Below are 22835 nucleotides of genomic sequence, written 5' to 3'. Positions count from 1 at the left end.
TGGTCTCGGCTGGGAAAGGCCCAGTTCAGGTCCTGGCGGGCACCACACCCCAGAATCGGCTGAGCCTGAGAGGTACTCCTCAATAATGACCAAAGCTGGAAGGTGGTCCCAAGAAATAAAACAGTGGAGGAGGTAGCTGGGTGGGTGGGCTCCCAAGAGCTGTTTGGCTTCTGTGGGAGGATAAAGACTAGGCTCTAGAGAGATAAAAACCTGTTTTAAAAATGTGCTGTTTTGGAGGCCTCTGAAAGGCACAAATGAGTCTGAGTGGGGAGGGCAGGGACGGGGGGGGGGGGGGAGTAAGAGTGGCTAACATGTACAGAGCATCTACTAGGTACCAGGTAGCAGGCCTGATGGTGTTTCATGCTCCTTCTAGCTCTGATAACTCCTATAGCATCTACGTCCTGCTCACTTTTGCCCTCTCTGTACTTCTTCCCATGAAGGAGAATAACTGTCGCTCTGCCATCAAATAAGCCTTCTTGTTGTGCCTTGGCTTTACTGGAAAAGGTGAAATTATAACCACCCACGAGCACAGCTGTCCCCATGCAGCACCTGACACAATGTTTTTCTAATTTAGAAATGTTTCAAAAAAAAAAAAAGAAATGTTTCTAATAGGCCATATACACCTCTTCTGGCAATGGTACAGCATGTGCCACATGGTACCTTGGGCAGCTCAGCAATTTCCAGCTACCCATCACCTTCCTGCTCTGATAATGAACATCATGATTGATCACAAAGCCAAGAACCAAGAAAGCCATAAGCAGAACTCTGTCAAATTCCCAAACTTAATTTTCCTTTTACCGCACTGCCTTAGCCAGCTCAGTCAGTGCCCAACACAGTTTCTTCTTACCCAGGGACCAGGGACAGAGACTCAAAGAGCCCAGTGTGGCTGCCTGGGACAGACAGCAGATGGAGGGTCACTTAAGAGAAACAGCAGCATGTCTGGGCTGGGCACGAGCCTCTACCCTGCTACTTTAGGCCTGCAGGACAGTAACTGGGGTGGCTTTCCCTCTCCCTACTCTCAGTGCTAACTGAAGAACAAAAAGAAATTAGGAGTAGAAGGTTCTGGAAACTAAGCCAGCCAGGTCACTGTGAGGTCAGGCTGTGTGGGAGTAGAGGAACCAGGTTCTGAAAACCTGTTTCTCTGCTTTTAAGTTTTTAATCTTTCCCCCTATAGTAAAAGTTGGTTTTGAAAAAATAAGTGTCATTGTTTCAGTGAGTGAAGGGAAAAGAGACACCCCTTCTGAGAGGCCTGCCTCTGTTCTGGCCCCTGGCGCTGGGGCTCTGGAGAGAAGATGACTAGGTTGGGTCCTCTGTAGTGCCAGACGGCCCCATACCTGTACCCAAGAGAAGGGATGGGACAGATGTCCCTCTTTGCTATAAGGTCACTGACTGGATGAGTGGCACAGAAAGTTTCCAGCTACAGTGATGTAGAAGCCATGTCTCATGCACATCTGTCAGCTAAAGGGGACAGAGCAGACCCCAGGCTAAGGATAACTATAACCATCATTATGGCAATGCTGATAGCATGTGCACTCTGTACTCGACCCTTTCTTAGTGCTTTGTATCTGTTAACTCATTAACTTATTCACTCTTTGCTACTCTGCGGGGCAGCTGTTCCTATCCTCCTCCTACACATGAGGAAACAGACACAGAAAGGTTAAAAATCGCTTGAGGTCACAAAGCTGGTGATAGCCCACTCCCCAGTGAGCTGCTCTTCTGGGTCTTCCCCAAGCAGTGGGGGGCCTCAAGTGACCACCACAACAAGGCCTGGGGAGGATAGGGGGCACTGGTGGGAGGAAAAGGAAATAGGCCCCACCCTCACTCACCGGTCAGGCCCACAGTGGACACGGGGCCCACGCGCTGCCCCCTGTCCAGGCCATACAGGTGCATCTTGTACTTGTGTCCCGGCTCCAGACCCCCAACAGTCACCCCACTCTCGTCGCCCGGGACACGCACCACCTGGGGCCGCCCGTCCCTGTCCTTGTACTGGACAGTGAAGGAGTCAAAGTGGCCCTGGGGGACGGTCCAGGAGAGGCTCAGGGAGTCTGGGGAGGATCCCGTCACTGTCAGCTCCCCCAGGAGGGGCTTCTCGGGGGGCTCTGGGGCCTCCGTGCTGGGTTCTGTAGGCGTGGGGGTCTCCACCTCGGTGGCACTAGGAGTCTCCTCTACAACGTCCTGAGGGGCTGAGAGAAGAGATGGGGGATATGGGCTTACAGCGTGACTTGCTTTGTTGGTCATTCAGCAAATAAAGTCCTCAAGCTACAGGCTTTGGGGTTTGGGTAGCTTTTGCATTAGCCATTCAGTAGCTCATGGGAGAGAGTGGAGACAGACCCCTGACCCGTCAGGTACTGCTGGTAGAATGGTGCTGGCGGGTTCTGTCGGGGTGGGAGTCTCCTCTCATGTCTGAGAAAGGAGCTGAGATGAGAAGAGAGGAATCTCTGAGGAATTTCCTAGCGTGTCCATGGACAGTGCTGAGCTCTGGGGATTGAAGGACTTTAAGGCCTCTTCCCATCTGCCTTCCTCCCTTTCAGCTCCAGCACCTCCCCAGGGATTTCCAGTGGCTCCCACCCCACCTACCAGGACACCAGACAAAATGTGCCCCGGCTGAGGCTTCCCTGGGCAACCCTGTGCCTCCTTTCAGACAAGAGCGGGAGAGAGATTTGAGGGTGGAGGGCTCGGGAGGGCCATGCTCTTCCTTGGCTGAGTCTAGAATCACCGCCCCGAGGGCACCTACCCACTTACTGACAAGTAGGTCTTTGCTGAGGCTCCTTGGAGAAGGGAGACTGGCTTCTGTGACCCACTCCCTGGTCCTTAGAGTACTACTCATGGGACAGGAGACTGAGGAAGGAGCAGGCAAGGATAGGCAAGGCAGGGAGATAAGGAGAAGAAAAGGATACTGGGAAGGAAGAGAGCTAGGGATGAGGAGCAGGTCACTCTTGAATAGCAGTTTGGTGTGCGGGGTACTGCTCTAAGCACGTAGGTTTGTACACTGACTGTTCATTATCCTCACTGGACAGATGAGGAAGCCGAGATACAGAGAGGTTCATAATTCACACAAGGTCCCACAGGTAGTACATTGTAGAGCTAGGATTAAAGTCTAGGCACTTGGATCCAGAATCTGTGCTCCAACCACAAGGCTACACAACCACAGAAATGGTGCTGACCAGGGAGAGGGTGGACCGGTGGAGAAGTGCAGAGTGGTGGGGGAATGAAAGGAAGGCCTTAAAAAAAAAAAAAAAAAAAAAGAAAGGAAGGCCTTTGCCCCATTCCCAGTTGCTTGGGAGTCAGGGATGTGGGGTCTGGAATGAGGCCTTTTCATGCCAGAAAGAAGCTGGGGAAATGAGGGACTCTTGTGCCTTGGAGCTGTGAGCTCTGAGCAGAGCAGCAGTGGTGGGAGGGTGCGGGCAGTTGCCAGTGGGAGCTCAGAAATGACAGCAGCCCCAGCCAGGCCAGCGTAGGAGAAGGAACACAGTGGCTGAGGATATCTGTGGGCAGGGCAGCCTGGGGTGGAGGTGTTCCAGGTGTTCAGAGTGGGGAAAATGAGACCTATTTTTGGAGATGGAGAAACAGGGCCCAGAAAAAGGTCAGGGGCTGGTGGCTGGATGAGAAGTCCTGGGATGTGGGGAAGTAGAGGGCAGAGGCTTGGCAGACATGCAGCCAAGAAAGAGAAGGCGGAGGGAGGTACAAAGGAGCCCCGGACCAGGTCCTGCTCAGAAGACAGGGCTGGTGGAGGGAGGCCTGAGCAACCCTGACTTACCTGTGGTGGTCACCACAGACACAGGCCCCACACGCTGCCTGCCATGAAGCCCATAGAGGTTCATCTTATACTTCCGGTGGGACTCCAAGCCAGGGATGGTGACCTCATTCTCATCCCCCCTGACAGGCACTGCCTGGGGCTGCCCCTGTGCATCCTTGTACTGGACCACAAAGGAGTCGAAGGAGCCCTGGGTCACTGTCCAGGACAGGCGCAGGGAGTCTGGGGTTGCATCAGTCACTGTCAGCTCCCCCAGCAGGGGCTGCTCTGGGGACTCTGGGTCGAGGGATTCCTCTCTCTTCTCCGATGCTGTAAATAAGAGGATCCAGTGAGGGCTGCACTGGCAGCCCCAGATTGGGGCTTGGGGTTTGGATGGGGAGGGAGTCACTATTCAGTCAGCATCCATTAGGAGTGCTGAACTCCTGGGAAGTCTGGCACAGCCAGGGTATGACACATCCTCTGGGCCTTGGGGAGCAGCTGAATGGGATGGAAGGGACCCAGCAGTACGGGGGAGGCTGGCTTCCCCTCAGCCTGGGAGTGGGGCCAGGTATCCAAGTCAGCCATCACACTGGGAAGCCCCAGCTGGTTCCTAGCTGAGGGCAAGTGTGGGGAAGACTGGGAGGGGTCACAGGGAGACTTAGGTAGTTGCCACTTACTAGTGGTGCCATCAGCTGTGAGGGGGCCATGCTGCTTCTTGTTGGCAATTCCGAACAGAGTGAATCTATACTTGTGGTTAGGGTCCAGGGAGGAGATGATGACTGAGCGCTCAGGCCCCTCCACGGGCATCACCTGGGGCTGTCCATCCCCGTCCCTGTATTGTACTACGAAGGAGTCAAACTGGCCCTCGGGGACAGTCCAGGAGAGGTGTAGGGAGTCTGGTGTAGGATCTGTCACCCACAGCTTTCCGAGGCGGGGTGGAGTTGCTGGGCTGGGATCACTCGGCGGCACTGGGAAGAGGGATGGGAAGAGAGGAGGAACACAGGTCAAAGGAAGGGGGGGACTCTGTCTCCCACATACGGATGTTGTGTGAGGTGGTACAGGCTGTTCACTGCACAAAGGTACATGGCTGAGGGAGCACGGAGGGACTGAAATCCAGCCAGCCTCTGCTTGCCAAGCCGTGTGCCCTGGCGTAGAGCTGTGCTCACCTAAAGGAAGGGTGCCATGTTCTAGATGGCACTGAAGCACTGTATGGACTGTTGTGGCCCTGACTATCTGCAGCATAGTGGACGGCTTCAGAGAGAAGGGAGCCCGGCCATCCCTTTCTGTGCCTCTACAGCCAAGGAAGTCTTCCAGGACAATCTCTACTGCTTCCAGGGTTAACTACCAGCTGGTTTTTCCTCCAAGAGACGGAAGCACCATCTTTGGAGTACTTGAATGTGGGAGAGCCTCCCACCTCCTTCTCTCCCACCCTGCACCACCAACCCTTCCCTCCCTGCCACTGTGCCCTCAGCCTTTGCGGGAGCTCCTCTCCTTGGCTGCTAGCTCCCTCCAGCCTCCACCTCCCTGCTTGCTCTCTAGTCCTAGTCCAGCTTCCAAAAAGAGCCGTCTACACTGGTTGTAGCCATGTCCTCACCTCTATCTCCCTCTTAATCCAGTTCCACCCTCCACTGGCAGCTCTCACCAGGGTCAGTGATGACCTGGCCATTGCTAAGTCCTGTGGACGGTCTACAGCCCTGAATCACTCTTATGGAATCTGATATGTCGAACCGCGCCCTTCATTTTGGCATCCAGGACACCACTGTCCCTGGCTGTGTCCCCGTATGCCAGTCACTCCCTTGGGCTACTCTGCATGCTCCTCTTCCTCTGCCTGTGCTCTGAGTGTTGGCCACCATCTCTTCTCCACCAACACCCTCACCCTGGCTCCTGTCCCCCCATGCCCCCTTTCAGGCCTTCTCTCTGCTCTCCAGACCTGTGAGGGCAGCAGTGACAACCCCGTGGCCCTGCCACTTCTGCTCAAGTGCCCCGTCCTTCTCTGTGCCTTGACTCTCCTCATCTATAAACAGGCATGCCTCACGGGGCTGCTGTAGGCAGTAAGTGTGTTGATACACTTAGAACATCTTGTTAACCTATGCTCCAAAGAGGTTTATCTAAGTGTCCCATGCTGTGCTGTTCATCTCCTCCACTGTTCCTCGCCTCAGGGAACAGGACTGTCTGCTCTAGAAACATGGGACTGCCTGGGCCTCCTCATTGTCCTCCACCTCCCTCATCCAGCCTCACTGCCACCATCCTAGGCAGGCCAGTATCATTTCCTGTTGGCTCTTAACTCACTTCTCCAGCTAGCTTCTGCAACAGCCTCAGTGTTATTGGTAAGATAAATATAAAATCATGTCATTCCCAGTTAAAACCCTTCAGACCGCCCCTCCCCCCAACTGCCCAGGGCCCTCAAATGAGCTCTAAGCTCCTCAGTCCTACACAGGCAAGCTCAGTCCCCTCAGCTGCCCTGATCTCCATCGTGATGTAACAGATTTTCCTCCAGGGCCACATTGGCTCCTGCCTCTCCATGGCTCCCTCTGTTGGCACTGTCCTCCTCAACCTCTCTGCTGGACCCACCACTGTTTTCCCTTCTGGATTCATCTGAGGCCCCACTGCCTCCAGGAAGCCTTCCTGGTGTTCCCAAAGCACAGGGAAGACCCCCTTCAAGGTTGTGCAGGGGGCAGGGGCAGGGGTGTGTGTGACCATCTCACTCACAAATCTTGGCTTCAGCCACCAGGGGGCTGTGCCTCTTCTTGCCCAGGAGCCCATAGAGCAGGAATTTGTACTTGCGTCCCAGGTCCAGGTTGGTGATGAGGGCTGAGCGCTGGGACCCCTCCACCGGCACCACCTGGGGTCCGTTCCTGTCCTTGTACTGGATCACAAAGGAGTCGAACTCGCCCTCTGGGACTGTCCAGCGCAGGAGCAGGGAGCTAGAGGTCTGGTCAGTCACTGCTAGCTCACCCAGGCGTGGTGGGGCAGAAGGCTTCCCAGGCTTCGGCCCATCCCTGTCTGGAACGTGGGGGCAGAAGTCGAGCAGGTGGACTCAAACGTTACCTTTGTCCCTGGTCTCCTTCCCTCTCCTCAGCCCGCTGGGTCCCTCCTTCCTTGACAGCTCCCTCCCCCAGAGCCTCCACTTCCCACCTCAAGCCTCTGTGAGCAGCCCTCCTCTGTTCTGGAGTGACAGCATTAGCCCTCCCCTTGTGCTAGTTTCCCCATCTCTCACAAAGGTCCCAGTCCCTCTCCACATCAAGACCACTGGGGGAGTTTCCAGTCATTCCTGGTTCTTCCGGAGTCAGAACCTCCTCCTTGCCACTCTGGAGCAGCTGAAGACTCCTCTGTCCACTTTTCTCTCCCTCTCCTCCCTCTCTTCTAGTGCTGAGCCTGACCTGGAGTGGCAGGGAGTATGCTACCCTAGTCATAAAGAGGGACCAGGAGGGAACATGAGAGCCAGGAAGTCCAGGCCCTGGGCTTCACTGACACCACAAACCTCACCTGTCTTTGAAGCCCTGATCGCTGTGGAGCTCCCTACCTTAAAGAACCTCCATCCCCAGCAGAAACTGGCTGCTGGGACCATGGAGCACAGCCTACTACAGGCCAGGCTCCCAGAATGGGGGCTGCTGTTCTAGGCTGCCCCCTGAGGGGGTGGTGGAGGCTATGGGGAAGGGAAGGGGGAGAAGGGGCTAAGGGTCAGTATCATCAGGGCTGAGGCCTTCCCATGCCTACCCTCAGAGGTCTGTGAGTGACCAGGGGAGCACACAGGACAAAGAACACTGTAAGTGGAAAGCCAGAGCCTACAGCCCCTCTCTTGACTCCCAGGCCCACCCTCTGACTTTTCTCTTCCCATCTCCCTCCTGCACCTCATCCTTATTCTGAGACTCCCTCCATTCCTCTTTCCCCTGAACCCTCAACTCCAACCTCCTCTCTCCTTGTTTGCTCTTACCACTCCAACCCAAACACCAGCCCAGCCCCACAATCCCCATGCCACCTCTAAAGCCCCAATGGCCCAGCCCCTCCCCATCCCCAGGACACTGACTGGAGCAGAGTTCAGGATATACCCATAATGCCTTGGTAGATGAGAGGGGCAGAGGGCTCGCCCTCCGGGGGGACACCACGCAGTGACAGCTCATAGGGGACTCCAGGAGGGGGCGAGGGCACCAGAGCCTGGCGGACATCCCCGGGCAGGAGCTCCTCATGTGGCCCTGGCCCCTCAGGCACCCGGAGGTGCAGCTGGAAGTGGGCAAACGTGTCAGGCTGAGCAGTCCAGGCGACACGGAGCTTCCCCGTCTTGTCTCTGCCCAGCACCCTCAACTCTCCTAGCTCCTGGGGGCGCTGCTGCAGTTCAGGGGCCCGGGCCCCTTGCGTTGTTGAAGGGCCTGAGGGAAGAGGCTCATCAGTGGCCCCCAAGAGGCCTGAGGGAGAGGACCCTGGAAAAGGGCAGGGTGAGAAAAACAGGAGAGTTGGGAATGAGAGCAAGAAAGGAAATCCAGCCCCCAGGCTCTGCCTTCTAGCCTCTAAGAGCCCACAGAGCCTCCCTCTTCTGCTTCCAAGTCCACTCCCTGGGCTACTGCATCCTCCCAACACCCCTGTCCACCACATTCCTGAACAGACAGGCCTGCAGGCAATAAATGAAAGAAAGAGAGAAAGCTGACCATCCCTCCCCTCACAAGGCTACTGTAGCCTCTAGCCCCCACAGACTTCCACGTCCCTCCCCAAGCACATCTCCCTGCCCACGGGGTGGTGGTCGTAGCTTCCATTAGTGCTGCAGTGAGAAGCCTGGAAGAAAGGAGGGGATGTGGTGTTAGGGAAGGCAGATGCAAGGGGAGAGTGGGTAGTGAGGAGAGAGGGAAAAGAGGGTGTGCGTGGGTACATCCAGCTCGGGTGGCATCTGGGCCCTAGGTGGGGAAGAACAGGTCCACATCCCTCCCCAGGGCAGCCCGAGAGCACCCCTTCCCTGAGCCTGGCATCATTCCTGTGGAAGAGATAAGCATGAAGTGAGCCAGGAGGTCTGGAAAGACAGCTCAAGAAGCAGTGGGTTCACCGCTCACAGACACAAGCTGCCTGATGACTTCAAGGCCAGCCCCACACTGTTCTGAGGTGTCCCTTTGAGGTCCAGGCCAAATTGTGGAAAGCTCTAACCACTGACCACAGCCTCTGGCCACCCTCACCACAGTGAGTCAGAGTGGGGAAGCGATGGTTTCACTCTGGTGCCCCACTCCCACTGCTCCAGTGAGTTTCTGCAGGCCCGCCCCGCCGGGGCCCAGGATGGCAAGCCGGGCAAGTGTCCCAGGAGCCCTGAAGACCAGGTCTCGCCCTGGGGATCCCCCCTGAGGCTCCTGGGGTGGAGATGGCTTCTAGGCGCCCAGTAGGGCATGCTCTGCTGTGGGGTCCCCTGGAGTCTGGACGGGGCTTGAGGGCCCCGGGTGGGGTGCGGGTGGGGTGCGGGTGGGGTGGTGGCCCGAGCAGCGAGGCGGCCGGAGGAACTCTCCGATGGGGACTCCAGCGTCGGGCGAGGCTGGGCAGGGGATGGGTGGTCCCGCGGCCCCAGCGCATGCTACCTGTGGTGGTGACGAACGCGTAGGACTTGGAGGTCTGCCCTGCCCGCACCCCGTGGACCTCCACGTGGTAGGTGGCGCCGGGCGTGAGGTCGGGGAGGCTGACGGCGCGCGCGGTGCCCGGCACGGTCAGCTCCCCGCCGGGGCCCTCGGCCGGGGGCTGGGGCCGCCAGCGCAGCACCACGCGCTCGAAGTGGCCGCGGAGCCCGTCAAGGGACACGAGCAGCGCGCCGTCGGCGGAACTGCCCAGCACCTCGGGCTTGGGGTGGCGCGGCGCGGCCTCCGGGTCGACGCCCCCGGGCGAGAGGCCGTGGCCGCGGGGCTTGGAGTCCGGCTCCCGGGCGGCGGGGGCGGGGGCGGGGGCGGGGCCCGCGGCGGGGGCGGGGCGCCGGGCCGGGGGGGCGGGGGAGCCTGCGGGGGCGAGGGCCGCCCGCCGCCGCTGCAAGTACTCGTGGACGCGGCGCGCCACCGACGCGTAGGTCTGGTTGGCCCGCAGCGGGTAGCCGTGAGCTCTCAGGTGGCGCTCCAGGTCTCGCACGCTGCCGCGGAACCGGCCCAGCTCGCCCGTCAGGTTGGCCCACGGCCGCCGAGGGGGCTGCGGCGGGCTGGGCCCGGGCCGAGGCTCCTCCTCCCCCTCCGCCTCCTCCTCCTCCTCCTCCTCCTCCTCCGCTGGCCGCGAGGGCCGAGCGGGGCGCGCGGGGCGCGGGGGCCGCGGGGCGGGAGCCGGCCGGGGACGGGGCTGGGGGGGCGGGGCTGGGGGGCGCACCTCCGGGTAACTGTAGTGGCCTGGTGCTGCCGGGGGCAAAAGAGGGGGGAGGGGAGAGCCGGTCAGCGGCAGCCCCCTCCCTCGCGCCCCTCCCTCCGTCCCTCCCCCGGGCGCTGGAGGCCTCCGCCTGCGCCCCAGCCCCACCTGGAGAGAGAACCAGACCGAACAGTCAGTGTCCCAGGGGCCCCTCCCGCTCGCCCTCCAAGCCCGCCACTCCTGGTGCCCTAGAAAGGAAGAGAAGCCAGCAGGTGGGGCCCTGTGTCTGAAGGAGAGAAAGGGGAGGGGCAGGAGACAGTGTGAGCGTCCCTCCGTCCCTCCGTCACAGGAAAAGAAAATAAGTATCCATCTCTGTTTAGAGACCTTGAGGATTAGTGGGAAATTACTGCTCTGAGACCTAAATCCCTCCAACCCCAATCCTAAAGTTTACAGGAATGCGGATCTGCCTGATTCCCATCTTTGCAAGAGCCGACCACTGTGAGCTCAGGGCTGTCCTTGTGCCTGTTTCAAGCAGAATCTGCCCCATCTAGATGGGTCAGAGGGCGTCTCTCCCCGGGGCAGGTCCTCCCGGAGTCGCACCTGCAGCCTCCCTAAAGGCCTCCAAGCACCCTAAGGCTCTGTCTCCCCACTGAGGCAGTTACAGAGCAAGTCCCCAGCAGGTGCTTTGGGACTACCACACAGCCTGCCAAGGTGCATTTCAGAGGAGCCTGTGAATCCTAGATGGGGGCTCCCAAGGAAGCGGCTGCTGCACAAAGAAACTGGGCTCTTCTCTGACCCCTGGCCAGCCGTACCTGTGTTGGCCCTGACAGAAGCCGGGTAGCTTACTGCCCGGCCCCGCTCTGCTGTGACGGTCACGACATATTCCACGCCTGGCATCAGGTCAGTTAGCAGCGTCCCATCTGCCTCAGGAGGCACTTCCAGCCGCACCCTCTGGTTGCCAGCACTGACATAGGACACCACGAATCGGTCCACCTCAGCCTGGGGTCGCAGCCAGCTGAGCTCCAGTGTGGTTGGTGTCACAGCCACCACTCGGAGGTCTTGTGGGCCATCGATCACTAGCCAGGTTAGAAGAGGGATCAGGTGGGAGTTTGGTCCTTCAGTTTTCCCTCTAAGAGGTCTGTCCCCACCCCACCCCTCTCTTCTGCCTTCCTGGAGCAGGGGGGGATGGGGGTGGGTGAAAGATTCCCTGCCATTCCTCTCAAATCTAAATCTCTACCAGGACCCTGCCCATGGCCCCAGATCTCACTGGTGGTGATGGTCTTGGAGGCAGGAGGGCCCCAGCTAGTCCCTCGAAGAGCACGGACCGTGACCTGGTACTCCTGACCGGGAGCCAGTCCTCTCTGGTCATAGGTTGAGGCAGAGCTGGGTACCCGAGCTGTGAATGGGGGGCTCACCCCCTCGGCCTGCAAGAAAGAGAGCACCAAGGGGATCAGGGCTGGCACTCTCACTGCTGCTGTTCAGTCTCCCTTATCGCTTCTTTCTCCAGTTCCAGGCACAGTCAACATGGAACTGTGTAGAACTTGGTCCTGTACAGCTGGGGAACATGGGTGTTAGCCGCAAACACATCTAAAATGGGTAGTCTGTCCCAGGTGCTGTTCAAGGCAACTTACATATATGAACTCACTTAATCCTCCTAAGACCCTTATGAGGGAGGTCATGTTATTCCCATTGGATAGATGAAGAAACCGAAGTACAAAAGGATTGTGTAGGGCAGCCCCAGTGGCGCAGCTGTTTGGCGCCGCCTGCAGCCCGAGGTGTGATCCTGGAGACCAGGGATCGAGTCCCACATCAGGCTCCCTGCATGGAGCCTGCTTCTCCCTCTGCCTGTGTCTCTGCCTCTCTCTGTGTCTCTCATGAATGAATAAATAAAATCTTTAAAAAATAAAAATTAAAAAAACAAAAAACAAAAGGATTATGTATCTTGCCCAAGGTCACCAACACCAAGAAAGTGGCAGGGAATCCAACCCAGGCAGTGTGACCTCACAGCCACCTCTAACGGGGCCTACCTTTTTAGCCGGTCCTCAGGTGTCTGCCAAAATCTACCCAACATACCCAGGATTCTCCCTCTGGCTTCCCCAGGCAACCCTGCCTACCTGGGTACGAGGGAGCTTCTCCCAAGCTCACTCCTGTCATAAGAGAGGAAGTAACTGAGGGATGCACCTTTCAAACCTCACTTCCTCCTTACAGCATCTGCCCTGGCCCAAGCCTGCCCACAGATACCTGCTCCTGGTTGGGCAACATGGCTGGGACCCTTGTCATGATATTTCCCTGTAGGTGCTTCCCTTGTCTCCTGGGCAGGATTATAGGCCCCTCAAAAACAAAGCCTACCTGCTCTAAGTCTCACAAATATGATTCCCAATTTCATACCTGGCAGTATGCTGGGTATGATGAAAATATGGTCTCCTGTCCTCAGCTCGTGTTCTAGTAGCTAAATGTATGGCCACATCTTAAGGTGGGTTGGATCCCTACCCAAATCTGTGTCATACATGCCTGTGAACAAACAACCTCCCTCCAAGTGCACCTGGAAGGTGTTATGAGTATCTGTGGTGACCCCACAGGAAATATGCCAGCCTCTGCTCCAGGCAGCGTCTCCTTGGAGGGCCAGCCACTGGGGAAACGGGAGGAATGGACATCTGTAAGCAGCCTAACTGCCCCAAAATTCACTGGGCTGTCGAGCTGGGGCAGCTAATAAGGACGCTCTGTTCTGCTTAGCTATGTTGGCTGTGATGGGGACACCTCCATTCGGCCAAGTAGGACTGGAAATTTCAAAAGGTACTCTCCTAAACCAAGAAAATTGTGGGGAAATCAACACAGTAAATACCAAAGTATAAAACCAGATGAGAGGCCATGTAGAGATTTCTGGGTTGAGGATGAAACGAAGCTTTGTCAGTTTTGTTGGCTGAAAAGTTTTCCTGGGCACACAGAACCCCTGTTCTTCTCCTACTCACCCTGCCCTAGGATACCCCAGCCTAGGAACCCTTGGGTGGGCGTCCACTGAAGGCCTGTAAAGTCCTCATCCTTGCCAGAACTTTCTCTCTCTTTGTTCCCCCAATCCAACACATATACACACCCTCAACCCCCACCACACCCCCAGGCCACACAACCGCTGGTTGCTCCTTGATGATGTCTTGTCCTTTCAGTGAAACAAGCACATCTTGATTTCTCTTCTCCCTTCAGACCACCTACATGAGCCTTGTAGACACCTCTTAGTGCCTCCTAAGATCCACTGGGTACTAGTCCCCTTAAAGTCCCACTATCTGTCCAGTGGACATCTCTCATCTGTCTGGTCTGAGGCAGGCTCTCTAGGCAGATGCTGGCTGCTAGGCTTCAGAATACACCTGGACAAAGAATGCCTGACCCTCGTCTTCCAGGGCTCACCTCTCTCAGTTACCTCTTGCTTCCTCTCACATTCAGAGAGGTACTGGCCTCTTGAGCAAAATGACAACATTCCTTAAGTTAGTGGTCCTCAGGCTTGGAATGTAGCAGAATCACCTGGAGTGCTTGTTACAATGCAGGTCACTGGGCTCCAGCCCCAGAGCTCCTAATTCAGTAGATCTGGGGCTGCAGTCTGACATTCTGCATGTGTACCAAGCTTCCAGGTGAGGTTCCTGCTGCAGGTCCAAGAAATATGCTTTGAGAACCACTGAGTCAGAGTACTGATGCCACGTATGCAGGAAGAAGGAGGAAAGTTCCTCTTCTGTGTTCTGAAGATCATTCCAGTGACTAGGTGTGTCCCTTTGCCAGGAACAGCAAATGGCTGGGCTTTGAGACAGAAGTGCTTCTGGAAAAGGGAAGGAGGTAAGGTTGAGATAGGCCTCTAAGAAGATGGCAGCACCAGAGGATAGCTGGCTACCAATACACTCTGTGCCAATAGAAAGGGATAGAGAGCGCTGGCCAGGACAAGAGGCACCAATCCAGGGGCTAGCCACAGAAAGCTTAGAAAGAAATCAGAGGGCCAGTAGCACAGGCTAATGTGTAGTCCAAGAGAGGTGTCTGGGGACCAATTTCATAGGAGCATTTTCCACACCCAGGTTCAAAGAGATGAGCTGAACCAGGTGTAAGCCAGCTTGACCCCACCTGGCCCCATGGTGAGGGAGGAAGCCTAGAGCTTCAGCTGGGAAGACGCACTTCTTGAAAACACCCAAGGATGGATTATTTACTAAGAGCAGAGAACAATGCTACCCTGCAAGCTCTTTCTATCTTGAGTGCTTATTTTAATTCTTTTTCCCTGAAGTTTCTTAGGACAGTTCCTTTTAAAAGTCCCATGCTCTCAAGATCAGAACTATGTCAACAATATACACATAGGAAAAGAGAGTGGGAAAAACACTTAAAAATGTTAACAGTGCTTGTTTTAGTGTGAAGCAGCCAAGAATTATTTGTTTTTTTCTCTAGTTGCCAAATTCTTGTCTTGTGATTAAACTCCTTTTACGACAAAAAACAAAAATGTTTTTAACAGAAGAAAAAAATCAAAGCCAAGCTATATTGGTTGCACTGCAAAGGAGGGATTTCTGCCTCTGCTTCTACCAGACAGTGAGGAGAGACAGAGCATGGCCAGGGTCTGGTGTCATAAGAAGACTTAGAATGCCCAGACCAATGAGGGCAGGGATGAGAGCCAGCACCTCTGAGCTGTCTCTTCTGTCCTAGGCCCTTCCTAGGGTTTAGTCCCCAGGAGTTATTTATTCTTCCAGAGTTTTGGAGATTAGGGTAAATGGCCTATTCACCCATGTCATTTCTTGGAAGATGCAGGAAAACATGAGTTAGACAGTAGAGATCTCAAATTATTTGGAGCTGGGAGGCCAAACATGTCATAAAAGGCCAATCTGCATAAAAGGGGGTCTCTAATGAGTGGCTACAAGGCTTTGTCCTTCAGGTGCCCCCAAATATTTTAAGAGTGAGACAGATACAATGCTTTGCAGTGCACTGATGACACAGAGGTGGGAGAACAAGTTCACAGACTCAAATCATTGCGACAGCCTAGACAGCTTGGCCCAAACCAAAAAAGATAACACTAAACAGAGCCACATGCAAAAATGTACTATATTTAGACTAAAAAAGTGCATATAGTTGAATGTCATCTTTTTTCCCTTCTTTTTATCTCCTTTCCCTTTCTCTTGTTTATATTTTCTTGTTTCTATATTGAGCCTACATGACTTTTATAATAAAAGTTACTTTAAAAACAAATATGATCAAAACAGCTGCCAGTTTTTGTGACCACAGTTAATATACATCAATCCTGAGAAAAATGCCAGTGTTTTCAGAGTTAGCCAGAACGACTGGACCCCTCCTGCTCCCACATTTTGGGGGCAAATACAAAAAGCACAAGGCATTAGAGGAGGGAATCCAGGAAGAATTGGGAGAACAAAGTCTTAGGGAAAAGGAGTGAAGAAACCAGGGGGTTTGGCCTGGAGAGAATGGAAAGTGCAGTGATGGTTGAAGTCTCCAAATACCTGAAAGCCTGTGGTGGAGGAAAAGCAAAGACAACATTCTGACAATGGTGGAGGCCCAGCTAGGGCCAATGGATGGATGTACAATGGGGCAGATTTAGATTCAGCAACAACAGAAAGAACTACCAGTGATTACCAACAATGGACTGCACAGCCTCAGGAAGTACTGAGCTCATTGTCACCAGACGTAGTTCCACTGCAGTGAACTGATGCTGCGAAGGCCTTCTGGACCCAGTGTGGAGTAGGATGAGAAGGTCTTTATAGCAGCTTCAGGAACCTACCCAATCTGAACTCAACCACTGACCACCTAGAACTTCCTGATTGAGGTGAGCACTCCCTCTCCTGAATCCTGCCCACTCAACCTCCTCCTGCAAGCTTGGCTCTCACCGTGGGAATGAACTGAATTTCATAGGCATCCACGGTGTCAGGAGCCCGGGTCCACTCTGTCCGAACCGTCGTTTCCTCCAAGAGGTGCATCCTCATGCCCTCAATGGCTGGCACCTCTGCCCAGGAGAATGAGATACGGAAAGATGGTTAGCCCAAGGCAGCCCCCTACCCCCTACCCCTGTCATCAAAGATCCCTGTACTCAGGGCCACACCAAAAGATCGATCCAGTTCCTGCTCCTCTCTGGAGGTGGGGCAAAACTGGCAGAGGCCTGCACAAGCCCTGGGATCTCCTTCGGCCCCCCCCCACCATCTCCAAAAACAAAGATTCCCCTAAAAGCAACTCGAAGAGCCCCAACATGCTCATCAGAGATCTGAAAGCAGGTCCTGCCTGCAGGCATGCCCCGGTGGCTCTGCTGCCCCTGGTGACACTGGCTCTCTGGCTCCTATGACCGCCTTCCACCCTAATAGTTGACCTCCTTTACTCTTCCTCCAGGTCCCTGGGCCACTGCCACAGGCTCAGGCCTTCCCACTGGCTCTGGTTCCCAGTCCTTGCCCCAGCATATTGGGGAAGGCGGCATACTCACCTTCCCCACAGTCTTCCCCGGCATAGCCATCTTGACAGACACAGCTGCCCTCACGACACTCTCCTCTGCCACGGCAGTCCCCAGGGCACATCTGAATGGCACAGTCCGGTCCTCGAAAGCCCTCGACGCACACGCACTGCCCGTTGCGGCACAGTTCCCGGGGCCCGCAGCCCCCAGGGCAGGCGCTGGCGGGAGGCTCTTCCTGCCCACAGTCGCGGCCGCTGTAGCCCACGTGGCACATGCACACTCCCTGCACACAGCGCCCGCGGCCCCGGCAGTCGGCGGGGCAGGTGCGGGTGGCACAAGAGGGGCCAGTGTAGCCTGGGTCGCAGATGCAGCGCCCATCCTCACAGCGGCCCCGCTGGTGGCAGTTGGAGGGGCAGGTACGGAGGCCGCAGTCCTCGCCTGCGTAGCCCTCCCAACAGGTGCACACACCGTCCTGGCACACGCCGTGCTGGCTACAGTCGCGCGGGCACCGCCTTACGCCGCAGTCCTCGCCCGAGTAGCCCTCGTCGCACACGCAGCGCCCGTCCAGGCACTGGCCGCGGCCGTGGCAACCACCTGGGCAGCTGCGCGCGCCACAGTCCGCTCCCTCGTAGCCCGCGTTGCACACGCACACGCCATCCTCGCAGCGGCCGCTCCCGCGGCAGTCCCCAGGGCACCGACGACCTCCGCAGTCCTCGCCCGTGAAGCCAGGGTTGCACACACAGCGGCCGTCCACGCAGCGCCCGCGGCCCCGACAATCGCCAGGGCAGGCGCGCGTGCCGCAGTCCCGGCCCGTGTACCCGGGCCAGCACACGCAGCGGCCACTCTCGCAGCGGCCCCGGCCGCGACAATCCCCGGGACAGCTGCGCACGCCGCAGTCCTCGCCGCTGTAGCCCGCGTGGCACACGCACACGCCGTTCTCGCAGCGCCCGCGGCCCCGGCAGTCGCGGGGGCAGGCGCGCGAGCCGCAGTCGGGCCCCGTGTACCCGGGCCAGCACACGCAGCGCCCGTCCTCGCAGCGGCCCCTTTGGTTGCAGTCCCCCGGGCAGCTGCGCACGCCGCAGTCGTCCCCGCTGTAGCCCGCATCGCAGATGCACTCGCCGTCCTCGCAGCGCCCGCGGCCCCGGCAGGCTCGGGGACACGTCCGGGTGCCGCAGTCCTCGCCCGCGTAGCCGGGCCAGCACACACAGCGGCCGTCCACGCAGCGACCGCCCTCGCCGCAGTCCCACGGGCAGCTCCGCGAGCCGCAGTCGTCGCCAGTGTAGCCGGGGTCGCACACGCAGCGCCCGTCCTCGCAGCGTCCCCTCTGGCTGCAGCCCCGGGGGCAGCTGCGCTTCCCACAGTCGTCGCCAGTGTAGCCGGGGTCGCACACGCAGCGCCCGTCCTCGCAGCGTCCCCTCTGGCTGCAGCCCCCGGGGCAGGAGCGCAGGCTGCAGTCGTCGCCCCAGAAGCCGGCCCGGCACACGCACACACCCTGCACGCAGCGCCCACGGCCGTTGCAGTCCCCGGGGCAGGAGGGCCAGCCACAGCTGGGGCCGCTGTAACCGGGGAAGCATATGCAGCGCCCCCGGACACAGCGACCCTGATCGTTGCAGTCATCTGGGCAGGACTCAGAGGCTGAGGGTGGGGAGGATGGCAGAATGCCAGGGCCTGTGGGGTCTGAACAGGTGGGCCCACCCCAGCCTGGCTCACAGGAGCAGGCACAGCGGCTCAGGTCAAACACGCCATGGAGACTGCAGAGAGTGCGAACATCTGTCTGGCCTGGAGTAAGAGGGAGAGGCAGGTCTCAGTGTCTCTGAGGAAAGAGACCAAGCCCATACAGTAGGGCCAGGCTCACTTCATAAGGGCCAGGCTCACTTCATAAGGTTGTCATTGTTTCCAGGTACTACTGGTGGATACCTGTGGCCTACCAAAGCCCTAGCATATGCGTGGGGACAGGGGAGGGAAGTGCTAACATCTCTAGCCTGGTGGATTCTCTGAGTTGTGCCCTGGGCTGTACTCAGTACCCCTAATGGGGAAGAAGGGGTGCCTTCTTCTAATTCCTACCAAGGTCCTTTATGGACTAGAGATACCCACAGAACCCTGACTGACTTCCCTACTTCCTCTTTTCCTGTGCCCTCTCCCATGATCACCTGCTCACCTGTGCCTGCCTGGGCCGAGGCAGGACAACATCCCCCAGTGCACTGTTCCTTGAGCCCCTTCACCAGCTCCTCCAGGATCTCTAGCCGGACCTTCAGGGCCTGCACCTCTGAAGCAGAGACTGGGGGCTCTGTGCCCGGGGGACAACCACAGCCAGTTGAAGGGGGCAGGTTGATGCGGTGGGTGAAAACCACCTGCTTCTCCCCTCCTTCCACAGTGTGCTCATAAAGCTGAGAAGAGGGGCTTCCCCCTATGGACTCCACTGTGCGGCCTCCCGGCCGGGGAGGAGGACGTGGAGCTGGGAGAGTCACATTGGACCGTGGAGCGAAAGGGCCTGCTCTGACTGTGCCCAGCAGTACCAAGAGGCCCAGTCTGGAGATTAGGAACAACTGGGCTGGCATCACTCAGGAGGCTGCAGGGAGAGATGGCACATGTGAGCAGCTTCACAAAGGAGGCAAGATTGCTCCCCACCGCCCCCGATACACACACCCACAGTCCCAACACCTACAACTAATCTACCAACTCACATGCATGTGAAACTCCACCTTCAGCCCAACACTAACGGAGACCCTCCTTGGGCAGATTTGGTCTCTACCTTGCACTCTGACGTCATTTGATTACCCAGCTTCCTGCACTTACCACTTCTTTTCTTTACCGTTCCACCTACACCGGTCTTATGTTTGTTTTACAGATACTACAAGCTTTCATTACTTTAAGGTCTTTTTAGCTGTATGTTCTTTCTGTCTGGGATGCTGGCTCCTTCACCTCACATGTCATGCATCCCAGAAGACCTTCCCTGGTGCCGGGTCGGGATGGTCTTCTGTTACTCTCATTGCAGTATCCTGCCTATGTTCTTCATGGCATTTACTGCTGCCTGAATCACCTGTTCGTGTGGGTACTTGTCTGTTATCTTTCTCCCAAGACTAAAATGGGAACTCCATGAGAATAGGGACCCTGTCTGTCCTGGCTCTGCCATACACCTGTGTCTGACATGGGGGGGCTACTCAACACATTCACGTCGAGTGAATTAGCGGATGCGAATATAAGGCCAATCCTACAAGCACCTGGAACCCAATTCCTACTGTCTTTTTTGATGAAGATTATCCTCTCTCTCCCTTTTATTCATTTCCTCACTCTTCACTAAATCTCTCCTGTCAGCTTTTATAAGACCTCAAATATCTCCTGTTGTTTAAAAAAATCCTTCTCCCTCAGTACTTATATTACCAAATATCAAAACTTATTAGGTGCAAAGATAGATAGATAGAACAGAGTAGTGTCCAGATACAGACCCACATGTATGTGGTCACTGGGTAAATTACAATGGTGGCACTGCAGTTAAAAAGAAAATGGATGCTCTTTTTGATAAATGAGAAAATATCCAAAATTTATCTCCACCTTATGTCCACATACAGAAATTAATTTGAAGTGAATCTATTGGACATAATTATGAAAGGCAAAGCAGGGATCCCTGGGTGGCGCAGCGGTTTGGCGCCTGCCTTTGGCCCGGGGCACGATCCTGGAGACCCGGGATCGAATCCCACGTCGGGCTCCCGGTGCATTGAGCCTGCTTCTCCCTCTGCCTATGTCTCTGCTTCTCTCTCTCTCACTGTGTGCCTATCATAAATAAATAAAATTTAAAAAAAAAAAAAAAGAAAAGAAAGGCAAAGCAATACCTTTCAGAACAATATTGTATAGAAGAAAAATAGGAGAAAATCTTTACAACCTTAGAGTAAGCAAAGATTTCATAAAACCTAACCACGTAAAATTTATTTTTTTAAAGATCTCATTTATTTATTCATGAGAGACACAGAGAGAGGGGCGGAGACATAGGCTGAGGGAGAAACAGGCATCCTGCAAGGAGCCCAATGCAGGACTTGATCCTGGACCCAAGGATCACGCCCTGAGCTGAAAGCAGACACTTAACTGCTGAGCCACCCAGGCGTCCCTAACCACATAAAATCTAATCATAAAAAGTTTCGCACAAAACTTAACCATAAAAAAGAGACAGACACATTAGGACTTCTGGTCATCCAGAGACACTATCTAGAGAATAAGAATAGAAACCAGACACTAGGATAAAATATATGAGAAATGCCGAGATGTTGCTGGGGAGGGAGAAAGATAAAGATAGGTGTTGATTGAGAGTGTGAGAGAGGATTAAAATTTAAATAAGAACCCCTGCAAAACAAAAACAAAAGACAGGCAACCCAGTGTTTTAAAATGACAAAAGTCTTAAACAGGTACTCTAGAAAAAAATATATCCCAAAAGGCCAATAGACATATGGAAAATAAATACATATATAAGTATAACAAAACCAGTAATCAGGGAAATGCAAGTTAAAACTACAACAAGGTGCCATTATAAAGCCATCAGAATGGTTAAAATTAAAGGGATTGTCATTGCTTGATTATGGCAAGAATGTGAAGCACCTAGAACTCCTATCAGTTACAAGCAAGAGCATAAGTTAGTGCAACCACTTTGGAAAACTGTTATGCAGTATCTACAAAGACATATAGCCTACAACTCAGCAATTCCACTGCTTGGTAAATATCCAACCGAAATGACTGCATATATCCTCCAAAGGAAATGTACAGGAAAGTTCATGAGATTTTTTTTCATATTAGCCAAATGAAACAAGTGTCCATTAATAGTGGAACAGACAAACAAATTGTGGCACAATCACACAATGAAACACTACCCAGCAATGAAAACACCTTCTTGCTACACGGAACAATATAGACAATTTCACACACATAATGCTAGCAAAAGAAACCAGATACAAAAGGAGAATGCTGTGAATGATGCTATTTTACATGAAGCTCAAAAACTGGCAGAGTTAATCTTCACTATTAGAAGATAAATAGGAAAAAAAAAAAAAAAGAAGAAGATAAATAGGAAGGGCGCCTGGGTGACTCAGTTGGTTAAGAGTTCGGCTCAGGTCATGATCCCAGCATCCTGGGATGGAGCCCTGCATCAGGCTCCTGCTCAGTGGAGAGTCTGCTTGTCCCTCTCCCTCTGCCTCCCTCTTGTGCTCTCTCTCTCCGCCCCCCCCCAAATTTATTTATTTATTTATTTATAAAATCTTTTTTTAAAATTTTTATTTATTTATGATAGTCACACACAGAGAGAGGGAAAGGCAGAGACACAGGCAGAGGGAGAAGCAGGCTCCATGCACCGGGAGCCCGACGTGGGACTCGATCCCAGGTCTCCAGGATCGCGCCCTGGGCCAAAGGCAGGCGCTAAACCGCTGCGCCACCAGGGATCCCAGTAAATAAATCTTAAAAAAAAAAAAAAAAAAGAAGATAAGATTACTGGAAATATTTTGTACTTTGATCTGATCTGGGTGGTGGTTAAACAGATGAATACATATTCAAAAATTTCCTGAACTATACACTTTAGGTTTGTGCATTTCACAATATGAAAGTTAAACAACAAAACAACAACAGGGTGCTTGGGTGGCTCAGTCAGTTAGGCATCCAACTTCTGATTTCAGCTCGGGTCATGAGATCAAGCCCCACTTCGGGTCTGCTGGAGATCCTCTCTCTCTCCTTCCACCCCTCCCTCCCCCTCACACTTGCACACTCTTGTGTGCTCTCTCTAAACAACAATAGCAACCACAACTAAAACCTTTCCCAATCTCATACTCCTTCCAACCAGCACATATTTCCTTCCTCTACTTCATGGCTTCAGTTGTCAAAAGATTTATAACTGTACTTGCTATTTCCACTCGCCATATTCCACGTACACCTCAGTGCACTCCCATCTGGTTTCCCCACTTCCTTTCAACCTATCAAACAGCTTTCCCTAAGATCTCCCAAAGACTCAGTGTCACAAAATCTGAGAGACATTTATCTTCCTCTTACTTGACTTGTCTCAAAAGTCATTGGACACACTGTTGACCACATCTTCCATTTTAAAACATTCTATATCTGTGCTGTCAATACAGTAGCCAGGAAAGCCATGTGGCTCTTGAACACTTGAAATGTGTCTAGAGTAACCGAAGCACTGAATTTTACTCAGTACATTTGAAAAGTGCCCCACGTGATTGTAATGTACAGCTAAACTTGAGACCTACTTCTCTAGTCACTCACCTAGGTACTTTCACCCAGACCCAGGATTTTAATTTCTAAACTATACTCCAATTTATAAACTAGCCCAGTCATCTCCTCTGGACTCCAAGCAATATATCCAACTTGGTGTCTCTTCTTGGGCACCTCAGATTCAACATGTCTGAAACTGAACTCATGGTCACC

General features: G+C 54.6%; 1 protein-coding gene across 5 annotated transcripts in view; it reads right to left on the bottom strand.

The window, feature by feature from the left end:
- Nucleotides 1-22835, bottom strand: part of TNXB (tenascin XB) — a 52982-nt gene that overhangs the window by 25215 nt on the left and 4932 nt on the right. For 4 of the 5 annotated variants that reach the window (XM_041772719.1, XM_041772740.1, XM_041772729.1 and 1 more), the window contains exons 3-13: nt 18583-18993; nt 16458-18203; nt 15874-15989; nt 11289-11445; nt 10834-11097; nt 9283-10071; nt 7783-8151; nt 6443-6736; nt 4411-4701; nt 3758-4063; nt 1827-2183 (exon numbers count right to left, since the gene is read on the bottom strand). In XM_041772719.1, the coding sequence (XP_041628653.1) occupies nt 1827-2183; nt 3758-4063; nt 4411-4701; nt 6443-6736; nt 7783-8151; nt 9283-10071; nt 10834-11097; nt 11289-11445; nt 15874-15989; nt 16458-18203; nt 18583-18982 (5089 nt within the window). In that variant the 5' untranslated portion in view covers nt 18983-18993. The remainder of the gene's footprint in view (nt 1-1826; nt 2184-3757; nt 4064-4410; nt 4702-6442; nt 6737-7782; nt 8152-9282; nt 10072-10833; nt 11098-11288; nt 11446-15873; nt 15990-16457; nt 18204-18582; nt 18994-22835) is intronic. The other variant, XM_041772760.1, reaches the window with a different exon arrangement.

This window comes from Vulpes lagopus, chromosome 1, assembly GCF_018345385.1.
Source record: "Vulpes lagopus strain Blue_001 chromosome 1, ASM1834538v1, whole genome shotgun sequence".
In the NCBI taxonomy this organism is placed as follows: domain Eukaryota; kingdom Metazoa; phylum Chordata; class Mammalia; order Carnivora; family Canidae; genus Vulpes; species Vulpes lagopus.
This window is presented reverse-complemented; position numbering and strand designations above follow the sequence as displayed.